The sequence below is a fragment of the Hydra vulgaris genome, chromosome 08 (genome assembly GCF_038396675.1).
Source record: "Hydra vulgaris chromosome 08, alternate assembly HydraT2T_AEP".
In the NCBI taxonomy this organism is placed as follows: domain Eukaryota; kingdom Metazoa; phylum Cnidaria; class Hydrozoa; order Anthoathecata; family Hydridae; genus Hydra; species Hydra vulgaris.
This window is the reverse complement of record NC_088927.1, coordinates 39329518-39344401: the sequence shown is the minus strand read 5'-3', so window position 1 is coordinate 39344401 and position 14884 is coordinate 39329518. Positions and strand designations below refer to the sequence as shown.

The window sequence follows — 14884 nt, the reverse complement described above, 5'->3', positions numbered from 1 at the left end:
TCAGGTGATGAAGAAGAATGAGATATTAGTTTTAGAGAGATCAAACTGTGATCAGAAGCACTAAAGGGTGAATGTGGAGAAACTGAGCACTGACTAGGATCAGAAACAAGACATAAGTCGAGTAGAGAAGGTAAATGATTCGGATTGTCTGGAAAGCGAGTTGAAAAGTTGACTATTTGAGTTAGGGATTGAGAAAGGCAAAAGTTGTGGGCTTTAATGCCTGCAGAATCAGTGACACTAGAGCTAAGCCATCCAAAGTGGTGAGCATTAAAGTCACCAACAACATTTATATTAGCTGATGGATAAAGAGAGAGAGCTTGGTCAATATGATCAGAAATAACATTAAAAAGAGTGCAGTCTTGAGATGAAGGAGAGCGATATAGAACAAAGAGAAAGACAATAGAGTGAAGTGGTGCTAAACGAAAGCACATGAAAGAATCGTCTGTGGATTCAAACCTAGTTTCACGACAAATGGGTGAATTATTACGAATGTAAATGCCCAGGCGAAGCATGTGACTATTGGAGTCTTTATGAATTAAAGAAAGATAACCGTCAACACTAAAATCACAAGATGAGACAGCTGAACTCAAATTAGTCTCACAAAGAGCAAGTAGGTCTGGTGAACTTTGCAAGAGATAAGACTCAACAGAAGAAAAGTTACTTCGAAGACCACAAATATTAGCGAATGATAGGTTTAGAGAACTTGGTGATGATGATGGTTTTTTGTATTTTATAGTTTTTGTGACTTTATTCATTTTTAAATTAGATTGAAAAACTTGACTCAAAGCATAGATAGTACTCAGAACACTGTTTAATAGCCCAAGCAATTGCCTCACTACTACTAATAAACCCTAAGCCGTAACAAAGGGCTCCAAATGTGGCCTCCGCAATGCACACCAAAAGTACAAACAGGGACACCATCCATGCGTAACATGGCACTGTTAATACTTTAATATTTTTTAGCTGTTGATGGAATCAGCCTCTCTGAGAGCTACAGAACCATAAAACTGAGTTTTAGAGCTGTAACCTCATTAGGAGATGGTAGAATGAGTTGCCTAGTCATAAAAACAGAGACACAAGCAAAACCCATGCATTGAGTCAAGAAGATCCAGCATTCAACATCCTAAACTAGAAACAATGCATTAAAAATACATCTGCGCCAGCCTAGATGAAGAAGGGGTGCGAGGCTGGTGCGAGGCTGGTAAAGACTTAAGGGGTAAACAGATAGAATCTGTTTACCCCTTAAGTCTTTGCCTAAGAGGCCTTCTACAAGACAGTAGCCGGGTGCATTTAACATTTGCCCAAGATGAGTATTTTTATCGAGACACCATCTCTAGCCTTTACTCAACCAAGAGCCCCAAGGCAGGGGGTGTTTTAAGTCGAAGTTGGCATCTCCTAGCCTTTGCCTAAAAAGGCGTATCCTACAAGGCAGCAGGACATGAAGCAGATTGTACTGGGTTACATGTTACCAGTAGCAGGATAACCTGATCTGACTGAAATATATTATAATTTATATATTTATTATATAATTATATTATATTTATATATTTATTATAATTTATATAAGTATTTTTTTATTATCATTTAAACTTTTTCCAAAAATTTTATCAGCTTTTTAAAGAAATAATTTTTTCTTTTGTTTACTGCGAAGAATTCTTTTTTTAAACATAAATAAATAAAGTAAAAACTTACATTTAACGCAAATTTAAAAGGATTTCGCATAAAAATATATTAAAAACATTAGCAAAGATAAATGATTCAAAGTTATTAATTCCAAGCGTAATTTTAATAATCTTATCGTTATAGTTTATCATTTTTTTAAGTTAAGTTTTAGTTTTAGTTTTTTAACAGCCATGGCCAAGTTTTTAAAATCATATAGTATTTGCATGGTCATATTATGGAGTGAAACTGCATGCCTTCCTGGCCAAGCCTGTATCATATTCAATTTCAGCTAAAAACTGTATCAATTTCAGCTAAAAACTCTTCAGCTAAAAAGTTTTTTGTTTATTTTTGTTTATATTTTATTGTTAAAACAGCACACAAAAACAGTACAATAGGAAATAAAACGGAACAATCTGCATTAGCCACATGCAAGAAACAATGTGCACAACAAAAACTCTTAAAGTCGATGCTAAAAATATTGATAGGAAAGTTCATAAGGCACTTGAAATACAGTACCACCAATGTGCCCCTCAACAAAATGGTATCAATTTAGACGAGGGACAATATGTGTCAACAAAATTTTGGGCACTATTTTTTCCGCACTTACATCAGAAAAAGATGAAACCATTCCATTGACATAAAATAGAACATCCAATTTAATTAAAAAAGATTCGCTATTTAATAATTAAAAAAGGTTCACTATTTAATAATTAAAAAAGGTTCGCTATTTTAATAATTAAAAAAGATTCACTCTATCAGATTTAAAAAGACGCTGATCAAATTTATCTGAACCAATACCCGTTCTGCATATACAAATGTGTTAATTGGTTCTTAATCTTAGGTTATTAGTTTAACCAATGTATGTCGTTTTTCCATCACCTCTATTACATGATAGAAAATAAATAATATTTTTAGGATTACATCTATATATATATATATATATATATATATATATATAAATATATATATATATATATATATATATATATATATATATATATATATATATATATATATATATATATATATATATATATATATATATAAATGTGTATATATATATATATATATATATATATATATATATATATATAAATAAATATATATATATATATATATATATATATACATATATATATACATATATATATATATATATATATATATATATATATATATATATATATATATATATATATATATATATAGTATATATATATATATATATATATATATATATATGTATATATATATATATATATATATGTATATATATATGTATATATATATGTATATATATATGTATATATATATGTATATATATATGTATATATATATGTATATATATAGCCCTTCTGATTCTGGCAAAAGAAAAGTTGAGACAAACATTTTTTGCATTGATCAACAAATTATTCTTATGTCTTCATGTGCAAATTTTAATATAAATTTGAACTTGATTTTATGGGGTGAACTTGCTAAAAATTCTGGTGGTCTTAGGAAGAAGTGGCTACAAGAATCTAATGGAATAAATAAAGAGAGATTATCTAATAGAGGTTTGCACCAACTTTTGTTGAGGAATATCACCATTTAGGTTTGTTGATTGATATAGGACAATATCAGAATATTTCAGGATGGACCAACATATTTACAAAACATGATTAACAAGAAGATTACTGAAATAAATGTACACAAATGTAATATAAAGAAGATTTAAAGAAATTTAACCTGAACAAGTTTTTTAAAGAGTTTCTTCAAATTTTATTGTACAATATACAATTTAATGCTAACATGCTTATTAAAAGATTTTTACATATTTCTTCTTGTAATTCAGGCATATTCAGGCTTGTAATTTAGTTTTTTAAAGAAAAAATTATTCATTGCAAGGTAATTCAGAGTTAGAATGAACTTCATTCTGTTTTACTTAAATTTAGTTTTGCAAAAATATAGATTATTTACACTGGTGAAATACAGTATAACTTTTTATAGAACAACCCTATTCACCTTGAATACTTTTCCTACTTTGTTACATAGTACATATAAAGTTGTAATTTATTATTTATATGTATAATGTAAACTGTTACATTATACATATAAAGACTATAACAGGTAATAACAATACAAAATATTTTTTTATAGCATTTTTTTTATATACACACTATAGCATTTTAACTTAAAAAATTTAAGGCTAAAATACTTTTTTGTAATTAACTTTGCAAAAAAGCCTTTTTAAAAATTCAAAATCATAGAAGCATAGTAGTTAGTTAGTACAAATAGAAATATAGAATAACAAATAGAAAGATTTCTAGAAATATAAGGATATAATAGTTCAGTAAATTCTTTTTTATATATAGAATCAGAAGATAAAGGAAGCATATCTTTATGTATAGAATAAGAATTCAAAGGGATCATAAATTTATATATAGAATTAGAAGATGAAGGTAATTTAACACCAGCATGCTGGTGGTAAATTATGGTTTAGACAGCGGTATTCATATAAATGCTATAATGAATTTGCTACACATGGAAAGATTATATTTACATATAATTCTGAAACAAGATGACTTGTTTAAAATTAGTTCATTTATTCAGCGATGAACTTTCCAAGACTTAAAAGGGATGAAAAACACTTAGCACTTAAAAGCAACAAATATCCAACACTTAACTTTTAAATGTAATTCTGAATAGTGATGCAATGTCCACTTAAAAGCAATACTCAGCAATGAACTTTTAAAACACTTTATATGTTTGTAAAGATACAAATTATAACTTAAAAATTTTTTATGATAATAAAGGGTTAACTTTTACCAAAGCTCCCCAAATATAACTAATAAAATTTTGCCAAAGCTCCATGAATATATTTAATTAAATTTTGCCAATGCTCCACAAGTATATCTAATAACTTTGCCCAAGCTCCGCAAATATGTATAATTAATTTTTGCCAAAGCTCCACGACTATATCTAATAAACTTTTCCAATCATTTGCGATAAAATAAATTGATTGATTAAATCAATTTTTCATTGGAAATGGTAAATTAATGTTTAATTAGAAATGTTTTCAGATGAATTTTCAAATAAATTAAGATGTCATTTTGGTTTTAGCTTAAATTTAGGTTCGTATTTCATTCTAGTTATTCTCCTTTTATTTACAAACTTAGGTTTTATTTACAAATTTAGGTTTTATTTACAAACTTAGGTTTTATTTACAAACTTAGGTTTTATTTACAAACTTAGGTTTTATTTACAAACTTAGGTTTTATTTAAAAACTTAGGTTTTATTTACAAACTTAGGTTTTATTTACAAACATAGGTTTTATTTACAAACATAGATTTTATTTACAAACATAAGTTTTATTTACAAGCATAGGTTTTATTTACAAACTTAGGTTTTATTTACAAACTTATGTTTTATTTACAAACATAGGTTTTATTTACAAACTTAGGTTTTATTACAAAAATAGGTTTTTATTAAGAATATTTAAGTAAGGTTAACAATATTTGAAAAAGATTAAATATATTTGGAGTATGTTTGAATATATTTGGAATATGTTTGAATATATTTAGAAAAACTTTGAATATATATTTGAAAAAAATTAAACACATACTTTAGTTTAAAGATTGCTACAACCAGGTGGTCATGTATAATTCTATTTATTCATTTTTATCAAATATACATGAAAATAATGTTTGATAACTTTACTATGTGCTAACTAATAATATATTCACAATCTTTACTTTAAAACAAGACAAAGACATAAAAGTTCAAAAATCAAAATCAAAATCAAAAGCTCAAAGCATATTAATCAACAATCAAAAACTTTAAAATCTGAGACTGCCTTACTTTTAGATTCCATTAAACACTAAGGTTTCATCTCTTTATTGCCTATACCACTTTCTTAATTCAGATTCTAATTTGGATTAAGAAAGTGGTACAGGCAATAAAGATTAATTGTTCTTGTATAGAATACTGTTGCCAAATCTAAAGCAGATCTTCAAATAATGCCCTTTTTCTTTTAGACAAAGTGCAAAAATGTATTGAAAATATAGTTGGACCTGCTCTTGCAGCCAACCTTAAACCATTGTCATATCATCGTAATGTTGCTTCTCTTTCTTTTTCTATAAATACTATAACAGACGCTGCTTTGAAAAGCTAGCATCTCTTGCGCTATCTCCTAAAATTCATTATTGTATTACTCGTCATTTAATCAAGTCTCATTCTACTAACTGTGACAGTTCCTAAGTGCTCCATCAATTCTCTTCCATCAATTTTTTTCCTTAAACATCAGTTCTTTGGAATTTGTTCCCTTCATCTTGTTTTCCTAATTCAAATAACTTGCAACCTTTTAAGTCGCCTGTTGGTTGTTATCTTACTTTATGAACTTCATCCTTTCTCTTCCAGTAACTTCAAACTCTAATAGTGGTTGCTTGCAGCCTTGTTGAAAGTGAATTTGTTTAAAAGCATTTCTCTTTTTTTTTTTTTTTCTACAACATTTTTGCAGAAAATGAATAGTTTGCAGACCGCATATAAAACACAGCTTTGAAAATAGAACCAGAGGCTTTTTTTTAAAAACTGAACTAATAGTAAAAGAACAAGATTCCCAAACATAAACCTTTCAGGAATCCTTAAAATGTTTGTAATTGTAAATTATTAAACTAGTAAATTATTTTATACTAATAACAATCAGCAACATAAAAGTTTTTTTTTTTTTTTTAAAAAAAAAAAAAAAAAATTTTATGTTGCTGATTGTTATTATTTTTCAAAAAAAAAAAAAAACCAACCTTTATTTACAGTTTTAACAGCATTTTTAACTTCTGGTATGGTGAATAAATTTTTGTCTGTACTAGAAATAACGAGTGCTGAAAAAAAATTTCCAACATATTACTTTTACATTTAAAGGATACTAAAGGAAGAAAAAAAAAATTAGAACTACGCTGTACAATGTTTAAAAAAAACTCATGAAAGCCATTATCTGTTTTACTAATCGAATGTGCTGATTTCAAAATTGATGTAGTTTTATCTCCATCAGTGAAGCTTTGTATATGTTATACAATTGTTTTTGGATTTTTACGATAGTTTTACACATTGTTTTTAGATTTTTGATATTTTATAGAGAACTTTGATTTTAAAAAAATTTTTAAAATATTTTTCTACTATAGTACATTTCACAGTATTCAATTAACTGTAATCACAGTTCTTATTTGCACTAGAAGTGTTTGGTGTAAGATTTCTGCTTGTGAGGCAGGTCAGAGGCATTGCATTGTAACATTCTCAAAAAGTCTGCTAGCAATGCAAGTGACCGTTTTCCTTTTTTTTTTATTCTCCATAACAGCTACATCCTAGGGAAATTGCTCTTTATGCTCATCACTTAAAAAACCCATTTTGTCAGGGAAAATATACATGTGTAACATCAGAAAAATGGAGCATCAGGAACATTTTGTATCTCTTAGCTTCATATGCTTGAACCAGTAGTTGAATGAGGAGTAGTTGAGAGAACAATGGTTGCGAAGAATCCTTTGGTTATAGTTCAGAATACTTTCCAAGCTGTCAATTGAAAGTCATCTAAAGTAAGCTCGAACCGATCTAAGAGTAGTCTAATGTCAGATACAAAAATCCTCTCATTATTCTTGCCCTCACTCAATGTAAGAAATTCCTCGACCAGATATCTGAAGGCAGCACTTTTACTTATCAAGGGCCTTTACCAGTTAGAGTAGAGGTTACAATATTATATTTTTACTTCCAATTAAAAAAAGATTGTCAGTGTTGCTGGCATCAGGAATACTTACATTGCGCATTGGCTGACCAATCCTTGTATAGTGTTAAAAACAATTTTGACTATACCAGAGGCAAGAAACAACAGTATTTTGTATTTTCTAACTGTTGTTCAGTCAAAATGGCAATGACCTTGAAAGTAGAATAGATAGCCAATTTACAAGAATAAGCAACAGATAAATATACATTAAGATTGTAAAGAAAAACAGCTAATGCCAAATTTTGGTGCATCAATGAAGAAGCACCAGTTTTGTGTGTTATTCTCAATATTAAACTTGTTAAACAGAATTTTAAAGCAGGAATTTACAACTACACAAATCTTCGTTCATAGAAAATAGAGGTGTCAAGTCCACAGTTTGTTTCCGAAAACTTTGACAGCAGCATTTAATAAAATCCATTCATGATGTCAAAACAAAATTAGAAGTCAGATACATGATCTTACCATGATCTTGATGGCAGATGATCTATGATTGCCATAATAACTATTGCAAAAGGTCCACATATATTTTTAAACCAAGTTTACAGCCATAATGAATATCTCGCACAGCAAATATGTATAATCAATATACAGTTTTTAGAGGCTTTTGAGTTTGTGAAGGCTTGTTGTTATTTCTTTACTGTATATTATAATGTATAACAAAGCTATAATTTTTACTTTATATGTAATGTATAACAATGAATGATTCACACAGCTTCAAAAAGCCGTAATAAGATAGCAGAATGAAATTACTAGAGATTTGTTATAATATCTGAATGGAGAACAACAATAAACTATGTGTAAAAAAGCAGTTAGGTAAATTAATTGATGTGTATACACAGAATAACATTACAATGTTCATGACATAACATAAAAAAGGATATCTTAATTTTTTTAAAAAGCTGTGGGTGATGGACATATACTGATTTGAAATTTGAAATCAACACAGTCAAATTAGTATAAAAAAGATAATTGCTTTCATAAACTTTTATAAATGTAAAAGTTTGTTGTACAGTGTTATTTAAAAAAATAAATTTAATTGAATACAAAGTTTTGTTGTGGTGTAAACTTAATTTGTACTCAATTTTTTATTAATTTTTATATAAATTAAAAGTGTTAATACTCTCTTTTAATTCATAAAAAGGTATTTTGTTCGCAAAAAACTAAAAATCACTCACAAAACAATTGTATAATTGCATCAAACTCATTTCATATTAATATATAAATGCATAAAACATGCTTTATAAATTCCAAAAATATTGAGTCTCTATAAAAAGTTATATTTATTTACTTCAATAAGAAATGGTTGCATCTAATTTAGTTTGTTTAAGTGAAAGTGACCATGAAAAATATTTGCTTAAGTTATCTTAATTTTAGTTACTTGATCAAATTTTCGAAATTGTTTACCATTTGTTGAATTATTTTTACAGATTTATTTAATTATTTTTACCGATATGTCAAATGTACAAGCAATTTACATTTCTTTAAGTTATATTGTCAAATGATGATACTTAATTATTTTGGTAAAAATTAAAAATGAAATTAGAAATAAAAAAGAGTTGACAATATATTTTTTAATTAAAATTAGAATATATTTATGTTAATTCAAAATTAATGTGTTATGAAAAATACCTGTTTATGTATAATGATCACTATCTAATATGTATTATATGCCTAATATACAATTTTGAAATTATTTGTTATACAGAAAATTTTAAATAAAAAATTTTTTCACTTTATCTGACTTTATTGATAATAAAAACTTTAAAAAAAGAAATACAAATAATATACAAATAAAAAAATATATAATAATAGTTTCAAAATAAATTTTTTTACCAATATTAAGGTTGACCATCCAATTAGTACCCATGATAGTTTTGTTAAACAAATTTTCAAAAATACTGTCAATTCGAATATCTTTCATAAAAATTGCCAAACCCATTTGTTTTTCACTCATCATCCTTTTGCTTGCGTCGTCTGATTTTATTTTTGTGCTTGATACACTCTGTGTTACTGGTTCGCTGTCAATATCAAAACTTCTTTGTACGGAGCTTTCCACTCCATCAGTTGTGTCATCATAATCTGTATCTTCATCATCTGTTTCTTTTGATAAAATTCTATTTCTTTTAGCTAAAAGTTGAATTACTTCAAACTTATATTTATACATAAAAAAAGGTGTTTTTTTCGGGCTTTGAAAATAAATACAAAATAACTGACCTATTTTTATTTTAAAAAAATATGGATTTATTTCATATTTATTGCTTTGATTGTTGAACTGAGAAGCACTTGCTATTGTGTTTTCAGAAAACTTTGTAAGCTGATCAAGCGGAACCTGTTTACTTAGCATGTACGCTTCAAATTTCATTCCTTCCCAATTAAATAAAATAGGAACACCAACTAATCTACACATTTTATAAATAAAATATAATGCTAACTAATAAATATTTATACAAATTTGATAATTACTGTTTTTTCATTTTTTGTTTTTCTATAATAAATATCAGTAATATAAAAAAAATGCAAAAATAATTGCAATGAAATTACCTAACTTCTTGCGAAACTCCTTGTCCAAACTGAGCAGTTAATTGAAGATCTTTTATTCCAAAATTAAAATTGGACATTTTTGATTTTAAATTGTCATCTAGTTCTTTGGAACCAAAAGCATTAATGAGTTCAGTAGATGTAAGCAATGCAATAGAGCCTAAATTAGAAATAAATTTGTGAAAGCGTAATGAATTGAAAAAAGAAAATGTAACTGAGAAGTTGTTAAGAGGGTTTAGTAGGGAGGTTGTTAAGAGGGTTTAGTAGGGAGGTTGTTAAGAGGGTTTAGTAGGGAGGTTGTTAAGAGGGTTTAGTAGGGAGGTTGTTAAGAGGGTTTAGTAGATGTTATCAAAAAGATTGTGAAAGAAAACAATTAATCTGCATGGTACCAGTTACAATGAATTTCAATTTTTAAAAGAGTTAAATAACTCATATTATTTTATTAAATTATTAATAAAGCTTTACAACATTTAGATTTATGACATTTTTTATGCATAACTAAATATTCTAGATTGACTAAACTTTTTAGAAAATGACATAAAAAGGGTACAAAGATTTATTAGTCAATAATGATATGAAAACATTTATACACATTGTTTTTATCTGAAATATTTTACAGTATTAAGAAAAGTAATAATGATTTTTTTAATAGTAGTTACAACCATCCCTCAACTCTATAACACTAAGTCACAAACTTTGACAAACAAGGTTTAGCACAGTATACCACGGAGATGGTGGGAATTGAACTCGAAATCTCTCACTTATGAAGCAAGCGCTCTACAACTACACCACCACCATATTGAATACTTAATTAATAAGTATTTAATGATTTTTTAACAACTGCACTACTGTCACTTATGTTATGCAACTATGAATGGTATATCAAATTATAGTTTTTTTCTTATTTTTTGTGTTTATATTTAAAATTAACTTTCATATTACTTTACCATTAGTAAAGTTACAAAATTTTTGAAACTAATCCATTCTGCTATTGCAAAACAATAGTAATCAAGATTAATGTTTATTTGCAATGTTAATTGAATTTAGAAAATAAAATAAAATTAATTAGATTTCATATAAAAATTTTAAAAACAGAGTGATATACTATCCGTATAACTTTTATGTTTTTAATTTAGTTTTTAAACAGTTTTTAAAAAAAAAATTGTTTTTATTCAAAAACAAAATTTACCTTTTAACTCAAATTTTTCATCTTTTTTCTCAACTTCTATTTTAATTGAGGAGCCAGCAAGTTGTAACTCGGCCTTAAGTAAGAAGCGAAACTTTGCATTCTCATCTAGTTTAAGTTCAAATTCTGCATTTTTAACAGATATGAAGGTATTTCCAAGAGCAATCTAATAAAACAAAAATAATTATTGTGTTTGTTGTTGTTTTTGTTGTTGTTTCATTTGCAGAAAACATAAATAAAATAATATCATAAATATAATTTGATTTTCAGTTAATATACATAGACATACCTCATATAAGTAAACATACCTCATAAACGTAAACATACCTCATAAACGTAAACATACCTCATATAAGTAAACATACCTCATTTAAGTAAACATACCTCATATAAGTAAACATACCTCATATAAGTAAACATACCTCATCAGGAATTGATATAGAAATTTCAACTACTTTTGTTTTTATATTTACATCATACTTTTTAAAAAGAATCTTAAACTTTGACTTGAACAAATATTTATTTAGAAGATCAAAAGCATTTGGTGCTAATGCAGCTAAAATATTCATTCCATCTTCAAAAATATCTGGAGGGAAAACAAATGAAATTTTCTCGCTCTTGATAATAATTTGAAATGATAACTCTTTTGGTATGTTTTTTAGATTAGCAGGAGAACCTATGTTCTTTAGAATTTTGTTTATAGGAATGTTAAGACTAATAATAGTACCTTCTGAAAGAGTTGCAGAATGGCTTGGAATTGAAGCTGATAAAAGTTCTTTAATTTCAGTATCTTTTAACTTTAATATATCTATGTTTGCATATTCAATTGATATATCTAAAAGGAGATCTTTTAAAATATCTATGTCATTTAAATCTTTGCCAATAATTGCAGAAATAACCTTTAAAGGCTGAACATTTTTGAGAGAAGCGACAATACCAACTCCAACAGGACCATCTGTTGGCTTCTGTATAACCAACAATGCATTGATATCTCCTAGACCAGTTATTCCAGTAGCTTTACCATTTATAATAATTTCATAGCTTCCATCTTCACTTCTCATAATTTTAATTACTGGTTTTTCAATAAATATCTTAGAGAACATTCCTCCATCATTGACAATAATATCACCATTACTATCTTCAATCCCAGCTATTACTTCAGATACTGCCTCCTGCTTAGTTTTTAAAAAGAACTTTGAAAAATCAGTAACTTTAATTTCCTCTGCAAATATTTTTATAGATGATGAAGAACTTTTTTTATCTTTTTGTACTTGAACTGATACAATGAGACCAGCAATTTCAACTTTACCTTTTATGTCAAGTTCAATATTAGTAAAAGCAAACTCATTTTGCAACTCCATATAATTAAATTTCAAGTTGAGTTCACCACTAACTATCTAAAAAAAAGTAAACCATTAAACCATAGGTGAACCACAAACCATTCTAGTGTAAAAGATTAGTTATTTAACTTTTATTTATTACTTTTTTTGAATATATTAATATTGGTGTTTTATTATTTATTCATTTTTGTGTAACATTTAATGTTATCTAAAAGAGTACAATATTTCAATACTTATGTTTCAAAAAACACTTTAAACATTGTTATACTTTAAAGATTATCTATGATATTCTAGATATCTAAAGATATTCTATGTAAAATAATTTATATAGTATACAAGTCATTTATAGCTTTTTAATGTAACTTAAGCTTTTAATACACCTTCTCTCTATAATAGAAGCTCTTTGAATACACCTTCTCTCTATAATAGAAGCTCTTTGAAATGTATGTAATAAACTTGTATGTATATACACTTATTAGTATACTAATGGTACATCTCTAAAATACATTGCATGTAATTTGATTTAACTTTATTTTTATTACATTTTAGTCACCTGATAAATAGCTGAACAGTTTTAGTAAAGAAAAATATTTTTGTAAAAATATAACACGGTGAGTAGAGTTAATACTAAGTAGATTTTACATGAAACTTTTTTTAATACCCAAGTTTGTAAATCAATTCATGTTTTCTACTCAATCTTGTTCAAGAGAATATTTAAAAATAATAAACAAAAATAATTCATAAATTTAATTCATAAAAATGAACTACTTTTTTTTTTTTTTAAGGGACACTTCTGTTATAAACTGATGTTTTATGTTTTTATAAAAAGATTTAACATGTTTTTTATTTAATTTTTTTAAATCAGAGTTTTGACTAACTATACAAGTTATAGTGAGATTGTTGGAAAATTTCAAAAATGCAATCTGTTCCATTGACATTTTTTTGAGCTTTTTATACTATAGAACGGATGCAAGACAAAGAACAGGAGTTTATCACATCACAAAAATTAGCTTACTAACCTTATTTACTACCATTTTAAATAAATACAAAAGTTTATCAAGACTTCTATTGTTTGAGATTTTATCAGTTTAATTGTGTTGAGATTCATCTTTCTTAATTATTAAATCAAAATAATTACCATAACTTTATCTTTAATAACAATCAAAATATATATACCTTAACAATACAATATAGTATATAGTATATAACAATATACTTTAATTTAAAATTAAAAAAAATATATATATACCTTAACTTTATCTTTAATAACATCAAAAGGTTGAACAGATTGACAACTAAATTGCACATTACCTTTTGAGTCACCACATGTCGTTAAAATTAACTGCTTGACTACAAATGCACCAGGAGAAAAAATACTTTTTGTCAAATTTTGCAAACTTTTCAACTTCTCAGATTTGCTTGATAGCATTTCAAATATTTTACCGAGTGATAGCTTCTCAAGACATGTTTTGTCAGGTATTAATGTCCAAAGACAACCATTTTTTGTATTTTTAATGGTGCATCCCAAAACTTCATAAGAGGTACTACCATCAGGAGAACTTTTTCCAAACAGTGCAGCAAAGCTAGGTAAACCATCTGTAATCAAAATAAAGCTTTCAACAAGGCTTTAATAAAGTAAATCTATATAAATAATTTCTTTTTTTATTAAAAACAATTTTCCTCCCAAAACTCTAGAGGGCACTATAATCAAAAGTTTTTTAATTTATTTTTTACAATTGTGGGTCCTAGTACTACTAGAGTGGGTCCCAGTACTCTCTTTCAATCCAATAACTCTGAAACACAAACTGCTCCCTTAGCTCTTGCTTACAAATTAAGTGTCATACCACTTTACCACTTCTACAAACTTGATATTCAATAGTATAAATAAAAAAACCTGAATTTCTTTTATAATTAATTTTATGTGAACATATACTTTAGTATTTATTAAACCAAATAAAAATTAAACTTTTTAATAGTTTGTAAAATTTATTTTTTTTACTTTAGTACATTATACTATTAGTAACATAATATATGCATATATGCATGTAACATTTGTAACATATTTTTACATCCATATTATGCATGTAAGAAACATCCTAGAGAATCTAAATTAAATAAATAGATGTATATATTAAACATGCAAACTAGGCTCCAGTTAAAAACTTTCATTACAAACTTTTTGAACAAAAAAATGTTATCAGAAAAGTGTTTATTTGTTTAATACTATATTAATTATATCAACAACAAAACATTTTATATTAATAAATATATTAATAACAAAACAATTAATTATATTAATGACAAAGCAACATATCACTTTTATAGCTTTAAAAAAGTCTGTTTATTCATCTAATGTTTCATAGTTTAAAGAATTTTTTAGTTTAATATAAGAGAAATAGTTTTGAAAAAGT

At 26.4% G+C, this 14884-nt stretch overlaps 1 protein-coding gene across 2 annotated transcripts in view; it reads right to left on the bottom strand.

The window, feature by feature from the left end:
• The window catches only part of LOC101237303 (uncharacterized), a 68019-nt gene that overhangs the window by 42130 nt on the left and 11005 nt on the right, over positions 1-14884 (bottom strand). For both annotated transcript variants that reach the window (XM_065803683.1, XM_065803684.1), the window contains exons 3-9: positions 13723-14069; positions 11556-12530; positions 11137-11299; positions 9951-10107; positions 9624-9808; positions 9243-9536; positions 6439-6516 (exon numbers count right to left, since the gene is read on the bottom strand). In XM_065803683.1, the coding sequence (XP_065659755.1) occupies positions 6439-6516; positions 9243-9536; positions 9624-9808; positions 9951-10107; positions 11137-11299; positions 11556-12530; positions 13723-14069 (2199 nt within the window). The remainder of the gene's footprint in view (positions 1-6438; positions 6517-9242; positions 9537-9623; positions 9809-9950; positions 10108-11136; positions 11300-11555; positions 12531-13722; positions 14070-14884) is intronic.